At 47.7% G+C, this 25,531-nt stretch overlaps 1 protein-coding gene across 5 annotated transcripts in view; it reads left to right on the forward strand.

The window, feature by feature from the left end:
- The window catches only part of ralgapa2 (Ral GTPase activating protein catalytic subunit alpha 2), a 108,771-nt gene that overhangs the window by 14,105 nt on the left and 69,135 nt on the right, over positions 1-25,531 (forward strand). For 4 of the 5 annotated variants that reach the window (XM_030357150.1, XM_030357149.1, XM_030357152.1 and 1 more), the window contains exons 2-17: positions 832-942; positions 1,721-1,770; positions 9,650-9,707; positions 11,270-11,313; positions 11,449-11,629; positions 12,375-12,490; positions 12,657-12,795; positions 13,377-13,585; positions 14,044-14,337; positions 14,724-14,906; positions 18,049-18,183; positions 18,654-18,802; positions 19,655-19,766; positions 20,580-20,817; positions 22,437-22,619; positions 25,140-25,286. In XM_030357150.1, coding sequence (XP_030213010.1) covers positions 832-942; positions 1,721-1,770; positions 9,650-9,707; positions 11,270-11,313; positions 11,449-11,629; positions 12,375-12,490; positions 12,657-12,795; positions 13,377-13,585; positions 14,044-14,337; positions 14,724-14,906; positions 18,049-18,183; positions 18,654-18,802; positions 19,655-19,766; positions 20,580-20,817; positions 22,437-22,619; positions 25,140-25,286 — 2,349 coding nt within the window. The remainder of the gene's footprint in view (positions 1-831; positions 943-1,720; positions 1,771-9,649; positions 9,708-11,269; positions 11,314-11,448; positions 11,630-12,374; positions 12,491-12,656; positions 12,796-13,376; positions 13,586-14,043; positions 14,338-14,723; positions 14,907-18,048; positions 18,184-18,653; positions 18,803-19,654; positions 19,767-20,579; positions 20,818-22,436; positions 22,620-25,139; positions 25,287-25,531) is intronic. The other variant, XM_030357151.1, reaches the window with a different exon arrangement.

A 25,531-nucleotide genomic window follows, 5' to 3' on the forward strand; every position in this document is an offset into this window, starting at 1 on the left:
TTTAATGCTGTGTGTGTGTGTGTGTGTGTGTGTGTGTGTGTGTGTGTGTGTGTGTGTGTGTGTGTGTGTGTGTGTGTGTGTGTGTGTGTGTGTGTGTGTGTGTGTGTGTGTGTGTGTGTGTGCGCGTGTGCGTGTGCGTGTGACCGAATCGTTCCCGGCCCCTTCAGCCCAGCCTGGACGGAGGCCAAGCCAAGCTATGTCTCCTTCCAAAACTAAAAACCTGATCATACCCACTGCCAAACGCACACACCGTGATCAAGGTCAGAACATTTTAGGGGATTTTCGGAAAATCCCTGCAAAACCGGCAGAGGTCACGCTGTATTCTACACACAGTCACACAGACTTACTTACCTACTTATTTGTAAGGGTTACTCTGGTGAAGCGAGGCAGATTGTTTCGTAGAGGGAGGACCGTGAGGATGTCCTAGATACAAGGCACAAGTGTGTGTGAGGTAATTCCCCACTGATCAGTGTGTGTGTGTGTGTGTGTGTGTGTGTGTGTGTGTGGGTATTCTCTTCTGGTACAGAGACCCCCTCATTCTTTCAGTCTGGTAACGCACACACCAACCACACCCTCCCTATGGAGATGTGTCAACAGTGAGCGATGTCCACGCTTTTATGTGGGTCAGGCATTGATTTAATTGTTCGCCCTGGAGTATTTCTGTAGCAGTGTTGTTATTCTGACTGTTCTTTTATCCTTGACGTGTTGAGTGCCTGTTGTACGATGCCACCAAGTTTGGTCCTAGGATTATAGGTCTAATTATGCATAAATCCTTTCAGGAAACCTTCTATTAATGCACTCTGCCTTTGTTTCTGTTTTTCTGATTCACAGACATCAGCGAGAAGAGTGAGCTGAAGACCTTCTTCGAGAGTAACTGTTCTCAGATTTATTTTATCTTCTATGAAAATTTCATTACACTGGAAAGCAACTTAAAGCAAAAAGGTGAGGACCGTGGCACACTTTGCAAATCTTTCATTGGCATCAAAATAATGATAATCTTCCCTACAAGTTTAAAAGGTCTTTTAGTGGCTTTGGCGACAATAGCACACTCGCATTCCAGCGAGTTTCAAGTTCCCCACACCCAATCTGTGGTCCACTTCATAAAGAAGGTCCCTCATGTGATGATCGCTGTGGGCAAGTCGGCAAAACATAATTTAATACTGCTCTGTGCAGGTAACCCACTGGATGTGTTTTGTTTTCACCGCCAGAGAACCCATGTGGGTCCCTCTGTTAAAACAACGAGTGGGGGAGCCCCAGGTTTTATAGACTCCATTATCAGACTGATTTATAGGCCACCGCGGGCTGCAGACGCACTCTGGGGAATCGTCCTTTGCAATGTTTTGTTCTATAATATCCTTTCACTTGGCCCACATTGAGCACTGTTTGGTAGTCGTCATATAGCTATTTAAGCGACATTAAGGGATTTGATAAATATTCCAATTAAGCAAAAGTGTGCTCATGAGCGAATGGACAGTTATGAAGTCATTTTCTAATTAATTGCAAAGTTTTTTCGTCAGTGCGCCAAACCTGGAATGACACACAATTTATGTATCATCACAGTGGTCATTACTTTGTTTAAGTCATTATGGAGATGGATTTACACACTGTGGCATTGCAATTAATTAATTGGGGTATAGAAGTTTGAGAATGCAATTTTTGTCATGTTTGCACTTCAACATTTCTTAATGTCAAAAAGAACCATATTTTTTTTCTCTTTCAGGGAACAAATCTCAAAGGGAAGAGCTGGACTCCATCCTCTTTATTTTTGAAGTAAGTCTATTTATATCTCTATATCCAGTTCTGATGGCCGTCTATCGCCCCTGTGTCCAGTTGGAGAGGCCCTACCTTGTTTACTGAGCTGATGGGAGTGGCTACAGTTTCCATGACACCCCATGAAGAAGTCAGGCTACTTCCTGAAATTACCTCAAATAGCCTAGTACCCAATTGTAGGTTGAATTAATGAAAGCGAAAACAATTGCCTCTGATGGAGTGTTTTCCATCCTGTGTGTGTGCGTGTGCGTGTGTATACATATATAAATTGTGTGTGTGTGTATATATTTCATAGTATATTTGCCCTTCCCATGTGTTTAATGTAAAGTGTGTTTCCGTGTGTGAGCTATGCATGGTTGGCCTCCCATCCAGGCGCGCTCTCTTCTGCAGGGTAAAGTCCTCTCCTCCCCTAGCTTGTTCTCCCACCTGACTGCGAGGGAGGCTCCTGTTTCCAATACAAACAGCCCGCTCTCCAGTTACATTTGCCCAGGGCGGGGCCTTGGAGGATGACAGGGGATAGACCTTGGTTCCTTTCACACCCAGTGAGGCAGGTTGGCTCAAACCCGGTCCGTAAAGGGTCTTCTTTTCCCAGGACAGGACAGAGGAAGATGATACCGGGGAGGGGGGGGGGGGGGGGGGAGACTGGTGCACGCTCAGACTGGTGCACGCTCAGACAGACTGGTGCACGCTCACCAGTCTGTCTGTCTGTCAGGCTGTCTGTCTCTCCGTGGAATCAATTCTGTGTTAAAGCCGTGTCTGGCCGTGCGCCATTATTAGCTGTGACGCTAATGGACCAGTTATGTAGGCCTAATGCATTCTGGGTTCTTTCTAACATTGTTACATAATGTACCAATGCTGTGAGTTACGTTGCCATAAGAGCACTATGCACTAGATGTAAGTAGTTTTAGTTTGCCTGATACACAGTAAGCATGCATATAATTACCTTTGGTTCAACTGATGGTTCACTCAAATTGTGTGTAAAAAAATTAAAAATTGTACTCTTCCCTACTTCAGAATCTGCAAAACTTTGACAGTATATTAGCATCCACATATTTTTCCTTAAAAAAAAAATTAAATGACTCCCTGTCTGTCCTATGGGAAATCGTTTTTTATGATTTTTAATATCTCTTATCAGTCCAATATCAAAATATTTTAAGAACTTTTCAAATGTAATCGCTTGCCAAAAAAACGTTTCACTGGAGAGATCCCGCGAAAGACCTTCTACTCGGTCCTGTGTGTTTTGCGGTTGTTTGTGTGGAGCCTTAATACGTCTGGCTTCTCCTCAGCCTTCCCCTGAGCATCAAACAGGGTCATCCCGCCTCTACGACATCCATACAAGATGCCCACTATCAGACCTATGAAGTAGAAAGTCCAGATTCACTTGTCTCCCCCGCACTTTGGGGGGGGTTCATGTTTTTAAAAGGGAAACCATTACCGAAATCCGCTTAGCCACGTCAACGTACGCCTTTTTGTGGTTGTGTCCTGCGACGGCGGCCGCTATACACTGTGGCTAGGAGATAAGCTCACGGCGTGTACAGGACTGATACCCTGTCTGCTCTGATCCACCCCGCCTGCGACATTCTGTCAAGACGCCACGTTCGATTACCCACGCTGGATCACCGCCGACATCGCCACCCCGTTGAGGGGAAAACCATTTCCATGCGTTATTTTGTGCGTGCACAATTACATTTACACACGCTGTAATGGTTTGAAGTCGCGTTAACACCGAGGGTGGTTTTGTGCAGAAAGTTATGTCATGTACCGCTGCGTTAACACAGATATCGCCGCTGCTATTTTCTCATTCACTTCGATTTTTTCGTTTGTTGCCCCGTGTTCCCACGACAACGCTATGCCAATCCGAACAATGAGCGCCAGTCTCTGTGTTCCGGGGGTTGGTGTGCAGATGAGGTCGCGAATAGAGACGGACCCCCGCAGGAAGCGATCCAGTTGGAAGCTCCGTGCCTTCCGACACTCCCCCGCCACATACAACCGTAGTCTGAGAACAACCCCCTCCATCCCCCCTTATCCACAGCCTCAACATGGGAAAATACGGTAGGATGTTCTCTCCGTCTTCTCTTCGTTATGAGGTAATCGTCTCTGTTACCGCGACTCCTTGTTTGCAGGACATGGAGGTCTTTTCGTAAGCGCTTTGGGTTTTTTATTTATTCCCCCCTGCCCCATGGGGGTAATGTTACCATCATAATGCGACATGTGACCCCCTTTTCTCTATGGGTCGCACATCCAACCCACTGACCCCCATTATAAACAACACTGTAGTGGTGTGTGTGGGTGTGTCTGGTGGGGGGGGGTATTCTTTTGTTCTTCCCCTTAAACTGTGGTGTGTTATGGTGTCCCCGCCCCCCACCTCATCTCCAGTCCGGGCTCTCTTTGTGTCTGGTACGACGGAGGCACCCACAGCCTCGTCGGCCGATGACGCAGCACCCGGGAGAAGAGCCGCTGCTAGTGCCTCTGGGAGAATGCCACGGCAGTGCGACTCCCCGACCCTCGGAGCCGTCTTTGTTGTCCCTTTGTTTCAGTTTTTGGCTGGCTCCCCCTGACACACACGGGGGGACTTGCTGGTTTGTAATGCCTCTTTTTTTTCGATATCGTTTTGTATGCTGCTGGCTGCGGCAGCTGCCCTGGTAAATTTTCTGTGCATCCTCCAAAGGTTGACCGTCACTCACTGACCTAAATCACCAGGCTTATGAGGCCATATTGTGTTTCGACAGAGAGATTAGACCTCATCCGATCACATTTGAGCTTGAAAGAAGTGTCTTCTGTTTAAAGATCCCACCAGTGGTTTTAGCCCACAGGCTGATGGACGCCTTGATGTGCTCCTTTAGGAAAGAATATAAAGATGAGTCCCTTTTCATGTGAATAGCCCACTTTGTAGTGTATCTGAAATCTGAACGTGGTCTTATTTTATGTATCGTGGATTGTTTACTCGTGAGACGTGTTTTATCTTTTTTCCCACGAAGCATGCTCGGTAAAACAAGAAGGGATGTGTGCATCGTCAGCTCATCTGTTATGCTACTGCTGCTCTGGCTTTTGTTTCTAAAGCTAACTCATGAGAAAGTTCCTTTGCTCTAGTGAGGCCTTTCAGCACCCCTAAAAGGCACATTCGCTCCAATCAGTGACTATGAATAATATACGGCTGTCGCTCTTCAGTCCCTGCATCAAATTGATGTCAAGGCACATTATATCAAATTGACTCTGTATGACCGCCCCTTCTAAACTTGATTACCATTGCAAATCGGGGTAGATCGATGTGGAACAAGCGGCTTTCACTTTCGTTATGTTTCGAGTGAATCTCGCACACTGGCCGTTTATATCCTGAGGGTGGGAAAACTTGCTTGGTATGGACTGCTGTCATTATTCTTCCAATACCACGCCAAACGCCTCAATGAGCTGACTCAGGGCCCTGGTCTGAGCGTAGGCCTCCCTCGTTCACGCAGGCAACCTTTTAATCTCTTCTGAGTTCCTGGCTCCCAGCTCCGGACAGATGTTGACGGACAGACGATGAGTGATGTCCGTAGCGCTGTGACCCAGCAACCTTCTTCTGAAATGGTACATGTCAGCTCGCTTCCCCAGGGAGCCGCGTCTAGCTCTAGGATGTGACCTCACTGTAACCTTCGCCGTTTATCATCCCTGACTCAGTGTTTTGAATTCAACCCTAGCAATCTGGGGTATATTTTTATCCGCCCAAATACTGGCAATGTTTTGTGATGATGATAAGTCATGTAGACTGATTACGAGCAGAACCTTTTGAATTGGTTATTTTGTACCGAGCATCATTGCTTGAGCCGACAGCAATATAGGCTGGAAGAAACTACAGTGAGGCATTGAGTGAAAGAGCTTCAGACCGTTCCAAACTCTGTCAAGGAGGTCCGAACCAGAGTCTTTTGACAAAACAAACATCTCTTTCAATAAGTTCTCTGCCTGATATCGGACATCTGTAACGCTCGAAAAGGCCATGTTGTTGGTGTTGTTTCTTTGAACCCGATGTCGGCCTTTTACAACCTCTAAACAATGAAACCATTGTGCATCTGAACGACTCTGTTATCCTCAACACACAGGACGGTTTGTGGTAGGTACCCTCCCCTCTACCCTGAGGGTAGTTTTCCCCAGTGTCCTGGGGAAAACTCTGGGATGAGGTGAGGCCAGATAAACACTAATGATGACGGTGAGAGATAACTCGGCCCACATTATTGTGCAAACCGTGCCCGAGCCAGGACCCTCCGTGGCAGCCAAGCGATTGGCTGTGATAGTGTTTTAAACGGCGGCACAGAGACCCGACCTCCCTATGCAAATGAACCAAGTAGGTCATGAATAATAGAACGCCAACCTGTATCATGGCCAGCCATCAGCTATCTCGTCTCTGGCTCTTTGTTTGGCTTCTCCCTTGGCTACTGGCCCCAGACACCTCCTACCTGGACCCCTCCCTCACCTTCCCATAGAGCGCACTTCCTGGTGAAAGTGATGGAAGCCGTCCTCCTAATGGAAACATAAAGCCTTCATATTTCAAGCAGAAAGAGCAAACAACCATTAGTCTTGGTTGAGGTGTTTTTATTTCCCTATAACGTCCAGATTGATGCTGACCGATCTGGAGATTGACTTTAAGCTATATTTAAAATTCTATATTTATAGACGATAAGAAAATGGTCTCAAACTTTGATTGCATTTATATAAAACCTAATGCTTTGCTAATGATTTAAAGTCATTGCAGTGCCTTTCCCTTGCCTTAAACCGGTCATTGTCTAAGGCTGCTCCTGCCTCCTCACCCTGGTGCTGCATTTGTGCTCCTTGGCTCTTGCCACTATTGTTGTATTGATGAGTAACCTGGTTATGTTGCACTCTGCTGCCACCTGCTGGGCCCGAAGGAAAAGTTAACATTTCTTTATTAACTTAATCAAGGCACGGTTAAGGTTGGTTCTAGTTATTGCTAAAGCCTGTAAGGAGGTTTTTTTTGTGATGTTAGAACTATAACTCTACTCTAGGCTTTGTATTTTGAGGGAATAAGGGATCTGCGCTGCTGTGCCTTTTCAGATTGTTTGCCACATCCACGCTAGCTAGAGTAATTTGGTTAATATGTAAATAACAGCACCTAGTTTGCCCTCGCAGTGCCCTTATGTAACACAGATAGTTATTTTTTTACCAACAATATACAGTGTTCAGTCACTCGTCTTCCTTTCAGCTCACTTAATAGGCTCAGATCTACTTGAAAAACTCTGAATACAAGTGCACGCCTGGCAAATGGCAATGTGCTGATTTTCATGTCAATTACATTTCAATTGAATCCAAGACATGGTTTACGGTATTGAACATGCACAGTTGTAAGCATGATCATGTTACGCCTTTATACACATCTCAACCCCCTGTACATGCAATACAACAAATGCCAAAGGTTATTGTAGACTATCATTACCCTGTTTTTCAGTTCTTAATATGGTCTAAGTCTCCGAGCTTTGCCTCATCGGCTTGTACACACAGAGCTCATCCCCATCGCTCCGTCTCATACTCCAACCCACCACGCTGGCTCTAAGTTTCCCCAAAGCGCCTGGACTGCGCGCCACCAGCTGCAGTTCGGGAAAAAAAAAGCCCTCTTGCGGACCCCCTCCGGAGAGGAGCGTATTCTACGCCATGTCCAGGCGGTGCGGCCTGAAATCTAAGCACGGATCATGTAAATGTGGTGAGGCCTGTGAGCGCGCCACAGTAATGCCTCCATCTCTATGCTGGGAGTACTGCTCCAGATTAGAGCACAGCCTCCAGCCCGCCTGCACAACACACACACACACACACACACACACACACACACACACACACACACACACACACACACACACACACACACACACACACACACACACACACATTGGACTCACGTCAGCCGGTAAATTCCCCCTTTGTCGCAGTGGCTGTTGCTTCCCCACGGGGGGCCTCGCTGAGCCAGCTTCCCCTGCTCATTCAAGGCCCTCCCCACCCCTTGGCTGTGTGAGGAGAGCGAACAGAATATGTCATTGTGTGTGTAATCACACACACACATGCAGGTTTACATATACATACACACAGCAGACACGCACACACGTACATGTACACATTCAGACACACACAGGCAGACATACAGGGATAAGGCTTAGGCAGGCTTCCCTGGTGTGTTCCCACCAAGGATAGCGGATCTGCGTCTCCAGGAATAGAGACGGAGAGAGTGTGGGAGAGGGGGGTACACGATGCAGACTGTAAGCGGAGGTGAGATAATCCCAGGCAGGGATCAATATCGAGGTGCAGCAGCACGCCTGCACACGCGTGTTATCACGTCCTCTGGATCACAGAGGAGACTACCGGGACGCGCATACACCCGCCACCCGTCCTCCTGCCACCCCTTGTCCCCCCGTCCCTGCCACCTCTCCAGTGGTACGTCTCTCTCGTTCCCCGAGGCTGTTGAGAGCGACAGGGGTTTGCACTCCATGGACGGAGTGGAGGAAGACCGGGGAGAGAGAGAGCTGGTTGTTGACAAACCGGAGCTTCAGGTTGTAGTCCAAACATGTGGACATTCACTCTGGATCATAGCAGTGCGAATGTCATTTCCCCATTCAAACAAAACTGATGATGACAATGAAATCATTTTAATAGTTATAGTCATTTAGGCTTGATGTATTATGACCACGATCAAGGGACAGCCGTTAAAAGGGAATGGAACGGGAATTCAAGGCTGAAGGTCACAACATTTGGTCAACCGCTGCGCCCTCACAGCTCTGAGGACATGCACCACCATCCCCTCTCTCTCTCTCTCTCTCTCTCTCTCTCTCTCTCTCTCTCTCTCTCTCTCTCTCTCTCTCTCTCTCTCTCTCTCTCTCTCTCTCTCTCTCTCTCTCTCTCTCTCTCTCTCTCTCTCTCTCTCTCTCTCTCTCTCTCTCTCTCTCTCTCTCTCTCTCTCCCTCTTCTCGCTTCCCCTCCCAAGCTCTCAAACGCCTTCGGTGGCGAGATCTCATTCCTTCAAGCTGTCCAGCAATCATCTCAACCTCCAGCCCGTGATTTTTCTCTCTCTCCTCTCTCTCCTCTCTCTCCCCCCTCTCAGCGAGTCAAACCTCAGTGGTTGATAGGCGGCTAACAGCCGAAAGGGGTCTCCGGCTGGGGTAGTTTTAATCAGCGCAGCCGACAGACACCGCTGCGACCTGGAGCAGCGAGGCACAAGGCTTGACCTCTCGCCTTTGCAATCACAAAGTCTCATTAGGTCGGCGATTACGGCGTCGCCGAGTGGCGTGCCAAATGGGGCATCGACCGCTCTGAACAAAGGAGAGGACGAGGAAGGAGGAAATCAACCATTAACCGCCCACGCTAGGACACAGCGGCAACCACTCCGCATCGCCAGTGTGTTGACACACGCACACACACACACACACACACACACACAGCATAGCATTACACCTACACCGTCCGTCCTGCCCCCGCCCTCATCCCCTTCCTCCTTCATCCCTCTCTCGTCTCCCCAGAGGACCTCATTCCCTGCAGGCCGCTGAGAGGCCCCGGGGCATCTCTAATTGAGTTGGGGAGCATTAGTTCGGCCACACGATGACATTTGTCACCGATGTCCCCTCGGCGCTGATGCCAGACCAGTCTATGCTTTGCAGGTTGTCGTCTGCTCGCCACTTGTTTCTCCATTAGGGCTGATCTTTGAGTGATGATCTATCGATTCCCCTCCTATGCGCTCCCGCAGGATTTCTCTAGCGGTGTTGTGTCCACAGTTGGAACAAATGCTAGAGTTACGTTTGCTGTCCGAGTCGACAGAGCTTTATTGGAGCAAAGAGAAACATGATTTATATGCTACACTTGTTTTTTAACGTTATTGCTTAATTTATCCAACTTGTTTTTCTTTCGACAGAAAATCCTGCAACTTCTACCAGAGAAAATCTACAGCCGATGGCAGTTCCACAGTATAGGTATGTATGATGAGAAGGTTCCCAGAGTGTACTATTAATTGAGCCTGGTTATGAGAGTTGGCTGAGCAGTGTTGTTGCCACACAGCTGTACATTAAGATAGAACAAAACCCGTTGCTACTTTCCTTATGTAAGCATAACCTCTTGTTATAATATGAAAGAAAATGGAACCAAACAAAAAAAAACAGCCAAGCCTAAGCCATTCTTAAAAAAAATAATTAGTCTTGGAGTGGGATGTAGATGAAAAAATGCAAATGAACACTTAATTTGAAATGCAAATAAGTAATCAAATTATGCCGGCACAGTTGCAGCGCCACGCCGGCAGGAATGACCCTTCGCAAAAGTGATAACCTCAATTATAACGGCTCTGTTTGACAGACATTTTGCAGCTAAATGGTCCTTGTTTTGGCGGATAATATCGACTGACCCTTGCCCCGGGCTCGCTACTGCAGATATAGAGGCTTACCACCTCCTCCAAACAAAAAGAACAAGCCACGAACACACACGACAGCTCTTTCACCTCTTCCCCCCCCGCTTCTCCAGAAGGGGAAACGCCGGCTCCCAAGTTCCCTCTTCACTCTTTTACTTCCTCGAGAGCAACCCCCCTTCCCCTACACCCAACAATTTCCGACCCTGGCGGTCAGGTTTAGAGAGAGAGAGAGAGAGAGAGTGAGACACCGTTGTCCTTAATACTAGACTAAGACGACGAGGCTTGCTCGAGGTTTCAGTGTCCGCAAAAATCAACTCTTCCTCTCCAACGTGCCACTTGGAAGGCGCAGAAACACCTGGGCCCCGAGGTGCTTAGCGCCCAGGGAACTTCGGTCCGCACCCTCCTGCCCATCTCTTCCAAACTGTTCTCTCTGAGCCCCGGACTAGCAAAGCAATTTGTTTTGCACTCTTTGTTCTGAACAACGCGGCGAACATCATTGATTTAACCTGATGAGTCGGGGACCGGTTCCTCCAACCACACACACACACACACACACACACACACACACACACACACACACACACACACACACACACACACACACACACACACACACACACACACACACACACACACACACACACACACACACACACACACACACGTACGTACACACACACACACAGAGATACACGTACACACACACACACAGAGATACACGTACACACACACACACACAGATACACGTACACACATCCACACATCGAAACACAGCCACATCCACATGCACAAAGGCAGGCACACAGCACACATCATTTGGCAATAATCAAGCACATGTCTCATTTGATTGCAGCGGAGGCCGATTAGCTTCATAAATTTGTCCAATTGATTTCTATCAGGAAAACAAGCGGCACACACATACTCCCTCTCTCTAACACACACACACACACACACACACACTGTTGCACAATTACTCCCTTCCCTGTTGATGTGTTGTGCATGGTGGTAAAATAAACCCAACATATTTCAACAATTGTAGCTTCCGGCGTTATATTGAATCGACGCCTTCGAAAACAAAACACTACAAAGCCCAACGTATTTATTCACTGTGTTGCTCTGTTTGTTTCCAACAAGGTTCTATCCTGAAAAAGCTTTTGCACACTGGAAACTCATTCAAGGTAAATCCCCTAGCCTATTCACTTCCAACTTCCCTTTTTTGTCGTTGTTGTCCAGGCCAAATGACGCACTTGTGTACGCTCACGGCTGACTAGTGTTTCCGTTGGCAACTGACAGTGGTCCCTCTCCCCCTCCAGATCCGTGGCGAGGGGATCCGTCTCTTCCTGCTGTGGCTGCAGGCCCTGAGGGACAACTGTGCCGAGGAACAGCTGCTGGTGTTCGCCTGCCTGGTGCCTGGGTTCCCCGCCGTGCCCTCCACCCGGGGGCCCTGCACCCTGGACACCATCATCTACAACCCCTTCTCCAGCCCCCCCGACGGTCAGACAGGCTCCCTCTCTATACCATGCCCCCCACCCCCCCCCCCCCCCCCTTACCCGGCTAATGGGTCCAAATAAAACACATTCAAACATTAAAACACATAACTCGGATACGGAGGGAAACAGATGCTTGACTAGTAGACTTGGTCACTCTGGCAGGTAAAAACAAGTACATTTTGGACCCCTATGCAAAGAGCTAGAAGGTGGGGACATCTATATCGATATAGATATATATAGCAATCTGTATTGTTGCGTATCGTCTAGGATATTTTTTATCCAAGTGCGGTGGAGCTTCAATTATGTTTTCTTCCCGAACTCAAAGGCTGCATTACTGCGTCTATTTTGAGTGTGACGGTCTTGGGACAGCTATAGCCGACGGATAACAACGATGAGTCCTTCTGTGGGCTTGCTCATCATATCTATTGATTCTTTCTATTTTTTGAGGTCTGCGTAAAACAAGTCAATGATTTAAAAAGCCTCTATGCTTTTAGTGTTGTCGTGGACGTCGATAACATTGTGGTTGTCACAGACACAAATACCTGCGTCTATCGCCGTGTCTCGGCTCATACATAAACATATCAGTCTTATCCTGCCTTTAAGTCAAGGAAAGTGCGACCGAAAAAATCAACTGTGTGTGTGTGTGTGTGTGTGTGTGTGTGTGTGTGTGTGTGTGTGTGTGTGTGTGTGTGTGTGTGTGTGTGTGTGTGTGTGTGTGTGTGTGTGTGTGTGTGTGTGTGTGTGAGCAGCCAAGGTGGTCCCTGAAGAGATCACCCCGCTGGTCCCCGCCCTGCCTGGGGAGAAGGTGGCCGACGACCAGACCTGCCACGTCCTGCAGACCCTCCTCAAGTTCATGGTGACCCAGGTGAAGCCACACGGCAACAACAAGCCTCAAAAAGCACAAACTCAATATGTCTTCCCTCTTGCACATTGTTCCTCAAGGTATCAGCGATCGTCTGATGTAGCTGTAAAAAAAAAAATCCACCGAGAGTGACGTCGTCTTGATGTTTGCGTTGACGCCTCTCTTCCAGGCTTCCAGCTTGGAATGGAAGAACAAAGACACCCAAGACACAGGCTTCAGGTTTCTCTTCAGCCTGTTCAAGAAGTACTACCTTCCACACCTCTTCCCCTCCTTCACCAAACTCACCAACCTCTACAAGCCTCTACTGGGTAAGCCTCAGCCGGCGCTGCAGGGCGTTTCCACTTAGCCCTGTGGCTGGATTGTACATTTGCATGCAGTATGGTTTGGAGGCAAGAAAATCACTTTGTTTTCTCGTGTGTACATATTATTGAACTGGATGACTTCCGGGGAATACTGTCGACCAAAGTGATATAAAAGAGTCACTGCTGTCATGTAAAGACATCCAGTCTGTAAAAAACATGAATTATTAACCACTCTAATCTGGGAAATTCTATAATGAATAATGGTGTTTGACGGTATGTTGTGAGCTGCATTAGCAGCTGATTTCTAGCTCAGAAATATACAATTATATTTGTCCTCCAGATCTGCCCAGATATGAATAAAGGTAATTTGCTTTTTCTGTGATCTATTGTTGTAGTACAATTCAATTAATAACTTCCTTCTGTCCTTTTCTCTCTCTCTCTCTCTCTCTCTCTCTCTCTCTCTCTCTCTCTCTCTCTCTCTCTCTCTCTCTCTCTCTCTCTCTCTCTCTCTCTCTCTCTCTCTCTCTCTCTCTCTCTCTCTCTCTCTCTCTCTCTCTCTCTCTCTCTCTCTCTCTCTCTCTCTGCAGACCTCCCCCACCACAGACCAAAGCCCCTGTACGTGCCGGTGACGCGGAACAACGAGAGCACCTTCTGCACCCGGGACCAGTACCTGGCGCCCCGCGTGGCCTTCATCACCTGGCTGGTCACCTTCTTCCTGGAGAAGAAGTACGTCAGCTCCGCGGCCGCCGTGCCCAGCGCCAAGAACGGCACCGAGGTCATCCCCAAACTCATCCAGGTAAGCGGGGGGGGGGGGGCCCGGCCTGCGCCACGGAGCTGCTGCTGTTTTAGACTGAAGGGTTAACCAAAAATGAATACATCCCAGCCGTCGTTTGCAGGGTCATGCGGCCAGCAGAGAGCCAAGCATTGCCACCTTGTAGACTGAACACATGGCCATGCGTCGACTTAACGAACGGCACACAATGTTTTTTTCGCTTTTTTTTTTTACCTGATCCTCATATCCAACATTTTAAGTATTTTTCTCTGTGATGTTGTCGGATGAAAGTTACAGTATAAGTTATTATTGTCATTATTATATTAATTGTATCATCTATAAGTGTTTTTGCCGTACCATCCGGTCCTCAGATGGCAGAAGGGATCTTATGCCACGTAGCGCATCAGTAAGCGCGTGGGCTTGACTGTGTGAACATAACCCCAGCAGGCTGTCCTCTAAACACTCTGCTCCTCTGCTCCCAGACTGTGACTGCAGGCAGTAGCAGCCAGGAGAAGGAGCGGGAGAGGGACAAGGAGAAGGGGGCAGGGGCCGGTGGAGGAGGAGGGGGTGGGGGAGGAGGTGAGGGGGAGCCCAACGGCCCCGCCGGGGAGCCGGAGAAGAGCCACTCCAACAGCAGCACCCTATCGGACCGGCGGGCCAGCGACTCCAGCCTGTGCAGCATCGAGGAGGAGCAGCGCTACGTGTACGAGATGGTGCACGCCATCCTGCTCTCCACCCGCGACAACGTCAACTTTGTCAACGAGGTCTTCCACCAGGTAGGGGTTCCAACCGAAGATCCAGAATATCAGTTATAATATAGAATTTAAATGCATAGAAAAGTGAGGATATGCCTTGAATGTATTTAGTTGTTTATTATTATCATTATAATTATTCAAATATTATCTTGATGTTCTATTTTAATGAAATATATTGCCTGGCTTTAAGTTGAGCAGTGTCGCCCTCTAGTGGGGGTTCTGGGTGAAAACTGTTCTTTTAGAAGTATTCAATCCCTGCAAAACTCACATACTTGTGTGAAAATGCTGGCAGAGCTCCCTTTTTAGAACGAGAAGGCTTTAAATGAGAAACAGCCATGTTACCAACTATTGCAATCTCACCTGCATAATGTCAACATTAAACGTAACGATGACGTCGCCGGCTGCAGGCGTTCCTACTGCCGTCGTGCGAGGCGTCGGCCACCCGGAAGGTGATCAAGGTGTACCGGAAGTGGATCCTGCAGGAGAAGCCCAGCTTCATGACGGAGCCGGACAAGATCAGCCAGGAGGACGAGGTGGACGCCGTCCCCCAGCCGCCCCCCGTCAGAGAGACCCCCACCGCCTGTCCACCGGTCAGAACACGGACACACGCACACACTTGAAACACACACGCATCCACCGCCGACCACATGTTAAAGAGGGTGCAGGTGGATGCGAGAAATATGGCCGTGGAAATATGCTGACGCTACTTTACACTCAGTGAACATATGGTATGCAAATGAACCCTACGGTACCCTAGCCGCTGTAAAGGACACCCACTAATATTACCATGTATCTACCATCTACCATGTATTTGAGGTCTAATTATGCAGAGAGCATTTAAATGGACACGAATAAACAAATCGCATTAGAGCCAAGGCGATATTGTGATTATGTTGTAGTATGTCATGTTAGACTGTAATTGCTTTAAAAGCACAGCGTGTAATGTTGTCTAGTGTTGTGCCTCAGGCTGTGTACAAGGAGAGCGCACAGCTTAAATGGCAATTCATTTCTCAGTATACCTTTGCTGACATATGTGTTTGACTCACACAAAAACATATCACCATCGGTCAGCTCATGCTGCCACTAATGGTACGGCCACACCAACCGCGTTACTCGCGTTGGACAACGCGAGTAACGCGCCTAACCTGACGCTTGACCAGTGTGTGGTGGTTCAACGCTTCCAACGCGTCAACGCGCCAACGCAGCTAGATGAGTCCATGTCCATGCAAGTGAACGGAGCGTTCCCTCTTCGTCATAACTATCAAACCAAACATCCTTCACATTCACTGAGCGAACATTATGAAAGTAAAATGCACATTTCTCGCTAAAAATGCTTCCATAAACGCATTTAATGGCGTAACTATGTAACTATTTCCACCCAGAATAAAGAAAAATGTCGGCAGTGGCTGCGCTGGAGTCCGAGGTAGGAAACCCAAACGCCGCCGTGTTTGGGTGATAGAGTTTAGATCGGGTTAGATTAAATAATCTCGGATATAAATAACAATAATCGGGTTAAATAACTTCACATGGTGTGTCTGGTGTGTTTCCAGCATTCGTAGTGTTGATCAGCAGAGAAGCAGTCCGCCAAGACGTTGAGGTTGCTTAGCAACCAGAGACTCTGTCCATGCAAGTGAACGGAGCGTTCCCTCTTCGTCATAACTATCAAACCAAACATCCTTCACATTCACCGAGCGAACATTATGAAAGTAAAATGCACATTTCTCGCTAGAAATGTTTCCATAAACGCATTTAATGGCGTAACTATGTTACTATTTCCACCCAGAAAAAAGGAAGATGTCGGCCGTATGCTTCTGTGCAAGCTCACTACTCTCTGCCAGTGACGTCGGGTCAAGCTCCACGCTGATTGGCTACCGCGGCTATGCGTCACGCGTTGGAGCGTTGAAAGTTCAATTTTCTGAACTCCGGGCGTTGGTGCGATGGGCGCGTTACTGCGTTTACGTGCGTAATTACGTGCAACTGCCGCGCCTAACGCCCCCAACGCAACGCTTCAACGCTTCAACGCGTGTACCGCGCCTAAACCAATGGTTCCCTATGCAAAAATGCCGATTTTCAACGCCCCTAACGCGAGCAACGCGGTTGGTGTGGCCGTACCATAAGGGTTACTCATCGTATGAATCAAATGTTAAATATCTACATAATATTTGTCAATATCCAACTACCGTAATTTTTCGGACTATTAGCCGCGCCTTTTTTCCCATTTTGCGATTCTGCGGCTTATATAACGGTGCGGCTAATCTTTGAATTTTATAGCTAACGGCCACTAGGGGACCTCCTAAATCTATGGATTTTTAAGTGGCGGGCTCCAGTGCGGCTTATATATGTAAACGTCATTCAATTTAGCTGCTGCGGCTTATACTCCGGTGCGCTTTATAGTGCGGAAAATACGGTAATTATTTATGAGCATATTAACATCATAAAACCTTATCTTTGTATCATTAACAGAACACAAATCACAAAAGACAAAACATCGTCATTGTATTGTTGCAAGGATTTGACCTTTTTCACATTACTCAGCTTATGCAATGCTCGTTAGATTCTCGTCCACTTCGTCTACTCCTGTAATTGTCATCCAACGTCCTGAGGCAGATCCATCTTGACAATTCAGAAATTTAATACCCAGCCTTCTAGGGCTGTAACGATACACAAATTCACGATTCGGTTTGTATCACGATTTTTGACCCACGGTTCGATACATCCCACGATTCTTTTAAATTTAAAAACATTTTATTTAAACAACACTTAAATACCAATTATCTTAATGTAACATTTAATAAACTAATAATTTGGAACACTGAACAGATTTGAACCGAAAGAATACTATTAAAGTATAGCTAAATTAATAAAGAAATAACCAAAGATTGCAGTTGGAGGAAGCTTTTTGGTGGTAGGCATAATAGGGCCCCTTTAACTGTTTGGTTGGTTTATTAAAATATCCTTATTAGCGCTTCTTATTAGGCTATGTAGCTTAAATAATGACATAATCAGGCCGTATAGAATGCAACATGTTTAATAGCCTAACTTTCAATAGATGAGGAAAAACATGAACGTCGCAATAACGAGGCATAGTGTTACGAGTAGCATATGTGTGTGCGGGAGAATGGCAGTATGCGTGTGTGAGTGACGTCAGCGAGTGAGTGGACGAGCGAGGAGAGCGAGCGGTAGCGCGTGTGTCTAGTGAAGAAGCGAACGAGTCTGGTAGAATAAAGTACCCATCCTGTCAATAATCGGTGGCCGCTTCATTCCGACCTATAAGCAGACAAACTGCCAGTCAAATCACACAAAACAATAGAGACAGGATCACACAGGCAATTTCGACGGCTGTGGAGAAATGCAATCCTCCGTAGCCACGGAGAGCTGTGATCACAGAGAGGGCATCTCTTCACATATTTACGGCATCGATAGGAGGGGGCGCTGTCAGCAGACTAATATTTAGACAAATTATTAGCAAATTTCAATCGGACAATTTGACCGAAGAGTTAGAAAGGGCATATCGCGCTTCTGCCTTCTCACACCGCGAGACAGGTTCGTGGCTTTGAGTATCTCGATATTCGGTTTGATACGCGTATCGTTACAGCCCTACAGCCTTCACCTCTATGGTAGAGCTCAGAACAAACGACTAATGAAATTGACTGGCTGAATCCCTATGCTCCCAGCGTGATGTGTGTGTAAGCCGTCCCCCTGACGGACGGATGCTTGTCTTAACCCGGGCAGGTGGCAGAAGTCCCCGGTCACAAGCGGACGTCCAGCTGGGGGAGAACCTACTCCTTCAGCAGCGCCATCAGCCGGGGCTCCATGACGGAGCAGCAGAACCATGACATCAAGGCTGGCGTCCAGTCCACCCTGCAGGTCTGCCCCCACCCCTCTCCCACACAGGGTTGAACCCAATACATATACACAGGGGTTGCATTGGTCAAATAACGCACCAGAACTCCTTTAATCCCCGCTGCCATTAGAATCCTTCACAAAATTACCCATTGATTTTCTCCGGATTGCACTTAGATCAGGACAATATTATCTGATCTAATCCAGTATGCCTGTAAGGTTTGACACGTGTGCGTGTATCAATGATCTTTAATATCCAAGACTGTGTTCGACCTCGTGTGTGTGTGTGTGTGTGTGTGTGTGTGTGTGTGTGTGTGTGTGTGTGTGTGTGTGTGTGTGTGTGTGTGTGTGTGTGTGTGTGTGTGTGTGTGTGTGTGTGTGTGTGTGGGGGGACTGCATGTGTGTGTGTGTGTGTGTTTGTTTGTGTGACTGTATGTATGTGTGTGACTGTATGTATGTGTGTGTGTGTGTGTGTGTGTGTGTGCGTCCTCCAGGTGTTTCTGACCAATTCGTCCAACGTGTTCCTCCTGGAGCCCTGCCAGGACGTGGCCAAGCTGCTGGACAACCAGGTGGAGGTGTGCAAGGGCGTGCTCAGCATCTACCGCCACATGATCATGGAGCACACCATGAACACGCAGACATGGTCAGCCCTCGCCCTCTCACCAGCACACACCCCAAAAGGGTCTGCAGACTGGATCCGATTCTTTGTGACTCCTCCCTCCTCCTTGTGTTAAAGGAGATTGGAACCCCAGCCCCACTTGTACATTGGCTTCATTGTAGAGGGCTCCCTCTACAGGTTAAACACCTGCTATTGCATGCCTTACCACTGATTGGCAGAAAGGGTTGCCCGGTAACCTGCTGATTTAAAGAGCTGATTGGACACACCTCTCCGCAGCATATTGAAACTGAATTAAAGGGGAGCTTACAGCTCTGCCCCGAAGGTTAAAAACCTGAAAGCATGTTTTAATGGAAGGATCAGGGGGTTTGGTTCTCCTTTAAGTAATGATTGGATTAGAGTTGGAGAGATCTAAAGCCCTTTGACAGGATATTATACTATTAACTAACTTCTTTGTGGAATGACTGCATCTTGAACTTTGAGACATGCAAGATGTTATTCAAGAGATATAAGAGGAAGATTGAAAGTATGGGGGCGGGGGATGTCATTATTGTATCATTGCATCTGTGTATTTATTCAGGTCATTGAATTATGTATTTTTACACACAATGGGGGTGGGGGGGGGACAAAGTGTGTGTTTGAGTATCACAATCTTTCAAATATAGACATACTTTTCCCCCTCCACATCTTGCCTGACTCTCTCTTCTTGTGTTGTCTCATGTGGTAACGAAGCAATCAGATTTCCCGGTATGGATGCCTGCGTGTCTTGCGTAATGAAGAAGTAATTTAATTATGCTTGTGTGTGTGTGTGTGTGTGTGTGTGTGTGTGTGTGTGTGTGTGTGTGTGTGTGTGTGTGTGTGTGTGTGTGTGTTCCACAGGGAGCAGATGCTGCAGGTGCTGCTGAGGATTACGGAGGCGGTGATGAAGAGGCCGCAGGAAGACCAGCGGAAGGACGCCTTCGCAGAGAGCTTAGCAGCCATACTGTTCAGGGTCAGTCTGCGCCGTCTGCTCCCTCTCTGAGAAACACACTGCTTCATAGTGTATGGCGTATCCGTGTTATATGGATGATAGGGTTGAGGTTGATGGAGGAAACAACTCTGCTCAAACAGAAGCCCACCAGTTCCCAGCATGCACAATGTCCTCGATAGAAACCAATAGGCAGATTGCAGTGTGTTGAGTACGCCTATATATTGAGTGTTGACAGTCAGAGGATGATGCTCTTCATGTAACTACTTAATTGAATTGTGTTCATAATGCTAATATATTCTCTGTTCCCTTCATTTAAATATCCTGTTTCATTTAGATTCATTACCCTGTGTTTCATGCCGATGTACGTGCAGATCAGTAGATCTCTTTTATTACTTATTGGCAGGCAATGATTTATTTAGGTTACATTTTCAAAAGCCGGACCACATATAATATCCAGTAGCCTATTATACAGCCATATAGACTGTAAATACGGTAATACCCACGCAGAGAATATAGATGACAGCTGAAAAATAAAATACAATGATTCTTTCACTTTCTGACATTGGATATAAACGTCATGTTTTAAACTTTTAAGACAAATAAGTGGCTCAATGGATTCAATAAAGAATCTTCTTTGAATTCAATGCAACCATTTTTTGTGATGTGAAAAAATATTCTACTGCACTAAAATTCCTATTAGATAACAATCACAAAGTGGATTTGTATGTGAATTGTAAGCGTCAAAAAGACAAAAAAAAAACAATTAAGAGGAACTAACATCTGTACCGCGGCCTTCTTTTCACTCAACGTCTCCCTCTCCCCGCCGCTCTCCAGACCATCATCGTGGCGTGGGTGCGAGCCAACCTGTGCGTGTTCATCTCGCGGGAGCTGTGGGACGAGCTGCTGGCCGTGCTGTCCTCCCTCACGGCCTGGGACGAGCTGGTGGCCGAGTGGGCGGGCATCATGGACTCCCTGACGGCCGTGCTGGCGCGGTCCGTCTACGGCCTGGACATGGCCGACCTGCCGCTGGACAAGCTGAGCGAGCAGAAGGAGAAGAGGCAGAGAGGGCGAGGTGAGGGGAGGGAAGGGGTAGTCACAGTACAGCACAGTACGGGGTGGTTTATTTACCCTGCGTCCAGCTCATTGAACGGCAGTGGAGTGCAACTACAAACAGAGAACTTGGATCAACAGACTTTAGACGGACAGGAGCGGATTTCTATCCTTAAAGTGCGTTCACACCAAACACGAAGGGGCGACACGATCCCATACAAATTTTACTTACAGACGCAAAATCTGGCGTATTATCGCTAGAGAAAACCGGCGACAAAACGTGTCGCGCCAAACTTTCGCCCTGCAAAGGCAAGCGAGTTCACAAGGATTTGTAGCATGACAAATTTGCTGGAGTTGAAATATTTCAGTTTTGCCACGACATTCGTGTGATGACAGCCAATCAGCGTTCAACAGCGTGGCCACTGAGTGACATGTGTAACGTAACAGCCAATCAGCGTTCAACCGGCCAACCCTGCAGTGCAGTCTGGGGCGACAAATGTGTGAACGCAGCTTTAGTCAGGTTGTGTCTAGGGCTGGGCAATAATTCTATTACGATTATTAATCGCGATAAAACTCACGTAGATTACGACGATAAGCATTAGACATAAATGCTTGTTAAAAAAACAAAACAGTTCTGATATGGATTTACCTAACAGCCAATCACAAAGCAGAAATAAACCTCTGCAAACATTTGAGATTGTTGCCTCCCTGCCAAAGGAGTTTGATGTCATAGTCACTCACAGATCTTTCAGTTTTAAACACATTATTTTATGTCGCATAATATCTGGTTTTACAATGTTTATATTTTGCTCTTACGTAAGCACTACATAGTTCATATTTTATGTATCAAAGTTCAGTTCATGTGCCAGGGCCTTTGTTCATCCACTTTTTTACTTTTTATCTATTGGTTGTGCCTCTACATGATTTAAGATGTTTTCTGAAGCCCTGCCAAAGGAGTTTAATATGAAAGAAGTCAGAGCTTTTTATTTTTATTTTTATTATTTTCAATAGGTTACAAGGCAAGCTACCTTATATTGTTCTGTTGGGGGCAGATAAAACATTTTTGTGAAGTTAAATGTTTATATTTAAATGTGATTAAATGTTCCCTTATCACAAAAATGGTAATAAACAAAAGTGTATGTTTTAACTAATGAACACTCTGGTTTTTTCAGGCTGAAGCAGCATCAAATTATATATCTTGATTAATATCGATACATCCTCCTTCTCTATCTCCGTTTGAATCCAGGCTACAAGACCCCCTATGCATCAACACCTTTGTTCTGTGTGAAAGGAGCTAAAGGACTGCATTTATATGGCGCTCTTCTAACCATTGGTCCCTCAAAGTGCTTTATATTTGCCTAACATTCACCCATTCATGCACACATTCACACAACGGCGGTGCCAGCCATCTCGTCGAGATCAACCAGGGTAAGGTTTCTTGCTCGGGGTCACCTCGACCCCCAGCTAGGAGGAGCCGGGCGATCCCCTAGCAACCTTCGGGTGACCGGCCAACACGCTGTACCCTCCTGAGCCACATGGGAATACTGCGTTGTTTAAATCCATCTGGCCCCAGTGAATCCTTCTATTTTTCTCTGCCCAAGACTGACGCATTCCTCGGCTGTGTCCCGTGTCGTCACCCAGGGGTGATCCCGGACTCCCAGAAGGCGGCGGCGGCGGTGGCGCGCTCCTTCTCCCTGAGCTGGAGGAACCAGGGTGACCAGGGGGCTCACGCGGGCCAGGAGCCCATGAGGATCCGCTCGGCCACCACGTCTGGAGCCCCCGGCGTGGAGAAGGCCCGCAACAACGTCCGGCAGAAGGCTTCTGGTGAGAGCTCCTCGAATGTAGAACATGGCAAACATTGTGGCTGCTGTCGCTGTCAAAGGATGTACACTGCCCCCTAGGTGCTGGACATGACCCCCCCCCCCCCCAAGGTGCGGCACACTACCCCCATGGTGATGCCCCCTACCCCCATGGTGATGCACACTACCCCCAATGGTGCTGCACACTACCCCCCCCAGGGTCTTGCACACTACCCCCACGTTTCGCACACTATCCCCAAAAGTGCTGCAAACTGTCCCCCAAGGTGCTGCACACTACCCCCCCAAGGTGCTGCACACTACCCCCCCCAAGGTGCCGCACACTACCCCCCCAAGGTGCCGCACACTACCCCCCCAAGGTGCTGCACACTACCCCAAGGTGCCCGACAGCAGAAGATTTGACACATGTTCCGGACTAAGGAAGGTCTTATCTTTACTATACTTATCTGTACATTCAGCCAATCTGCCAGGTGTTCAGAACCCAAACATGTGAAATGATAAGCCTGATCTGTAAGCGTATGGGATCCCCCACCCCCCCCCCCCCCCCCGCCCACCCATCCCAGCGGCCTCGGCAGACCCTCGTATTGACTGCATATGAAAGGGCTCCAGACAGGTCATGTGTACGCAAGCCCAGGTGCCATTGAAAGAGCCCACGGCGGGGACAAAGGGGGCCAGCAGATGGCCCACATTGTTCCCTTCACATGTCACTGGACAATGTCAACATGTTTCGCTGTCAGCTCAAAGCCAGGCACCCAACGCAGGCGCGCCCACTCCATCTGGGACATGTCAGAGCGTGGCTTTAGACGCCCATTGTCATGGGGGAGCAGGGTTTCAGGGAAATGCCTCTTATCTGATCGGGAGGTGGCAGGCTGATTATGTACGTGGAAGCGAGCAGCAGTGTTGCAGAGGTAAACACAGGCCCAGAGGAAGATTTTCTTACACTGACTAAACGGTCGGAGTCGACCGTGCGCTGTAACGTGAGGCGTGATAGAGAACAACGCTGTTGGTGTGGTATATGGTGTTGAAGTGAAGCTTTCCCTCTGCTTTACTTCCTGTGCTTCACTTCCTGTTCCCCCAGCCCAACCAAGCGCTCAGTGAGCTTGGAGTAGGTTCCTCTTCTTTTTCTTTCAATTCCAAACAAATTAACCCAGGTGTGGGCGCGTGGGCGGGCGGGCGCGCCTGTCGAGTGTTTGCTTACGTATACGCTCGCTGGTTTTTGTGTATGTTATTGTCTCTGCTGCTTATCCAGTCTATCTGTGCGCGGGCGTCTTGCGTGCGAGGAACGGCGTTTCAGACATGAAACGCCGCTGCCGCCTCATATTCCATCTCTTTCTCTCCCGCCTAATTGAATTTCTCCCACATTGATCTTCAAACGGCCCGGCGCCCTGCCCTCGAGAGAAGAGCTGCACATCAATTGCACTGCGTTTTCTTTTTTTGGGGGGGGGGGATAGTTTCATTAAGAGTGTAATTAATGCTCATTAATATGCATACGCGGGCACTATTGGCGGGAGGCGGCGGAGGCAATGTTATCTGGCCCTTCAGTGAAAGGCAGTAATTAAAGTGGCGCTAAGGCACAGAATGGAAACCTTTTGCTTTCATTGCTCACTTTGAGATTAGGCCTGAAGTGCCATCCAGACACAATGGCGCCGCCGCGGCACGGACCACCGTCAAAACTTGGTCGTTCTTAGGTATGCAAATGCATTTTGACATTTTGAGACGCCGGGGCCAAGAACACAAGATATTCAGGCACGTGCGCACATTATGCCTCGCCCGGGCACAGCCACTTGAACCCACGCGAGTGGTGCTATCGCAGCGAGGATCTCTCGCCACAGAGGTAACGCCACTGAATGGTGTGGGAATGCTAATACCTTTTTGAATGTGTTACCTGCACAATGGCCAGGTTTATTTTATTATTATTCCCCCAATTCAGCAGTACTGTGGCGAGGCAAGCGCTGCTTCTGCTGTCTTTTGTCCTAAGCCTTGGAGAACTAATTAAACTAGTCTCCGAAAACAAAAGCAACGCTGGATATTAATTATGCTTTCTGAACAGGGTTGGTTCCTTTTCAATCATTAAAAAAACAATGTTTAAAAAAAATGAACCAATAAATAAATTTAATGTTGCCCCATATCTGTCTTTGCCGCATTGCTTTGTGGAAGTGAAGAGCCCTCAAGTGACAAATTAAAACGAGTGTACGGTTCCACATGACGCTTTTATTGTCTTGATAGACACTGCTTGGATGATAATTTCCTGTTTCGGTGAATCCACTCTGACGTTGGTGATCACGCCCCACCCCGCTGCCCGCACTGTCATTTAGAACCGGGGAAAAAACGGGTGTAATCGTGGTGTATTTATAAAAGCACCTTTTCCTGAAATAATGTGCAAGTCTGTCACTGAATCCTTCTATGCTTGATTATTCATCTTCTCTTCTCCTTTCCTCTCCTTCTCCCTTTCCTTATTTCCTCTTCCTTTCCTCCACGTTCCTCTGCTCTCCTCCTCCTCCTCTTGTCGCCCCGTCCCTGCTGGAAGCTAAGAGAAGCCAGTCCATCAGCAACTGTGTCCATCTTTACGAGGCTTTGCCCACTGCTAAGAGTGTTCCTATGCTGCTCCACACTGTGAGCTCGCTCTTGCCCGGTATCTCCTCTGGTAACTCTGCTTCCCCTCACAGACTCTCAGGTAAGGTGTCTTCTGGGAGCTGTCTGTCTGTCTGCCTGTCTGTCTTACTGTCTGTCTGTCTGTCTGTCTGTCTGTCTGTCTGTCTGTCTGTCTGTCTGTCTGTCTGTCTGTCTGTCTGTCTGTCTGTCCGTCTCCCCTTAACTCTGTCTTCCCCTGCCTGATTTTCTTCTTTTATTCTATTTCTTGCTTTTTTAATCGTCTCTTTTTTTGACGTAGCACTGAGTGCAGACACCATAATGGTATCA

This window comes from Gadus morhua, chromosome 5 (assembly GCF_902167405.1).
Source record: "Gadus morhua chromosome 5, gadMor3.0, whole genome shotgun sequence".
Lineage (NCBI taxonomy): Eukaryota > Metazoa > Chordata > Actinopteri > Gadiformes > Gadidae > Gadus > Gadus morhua.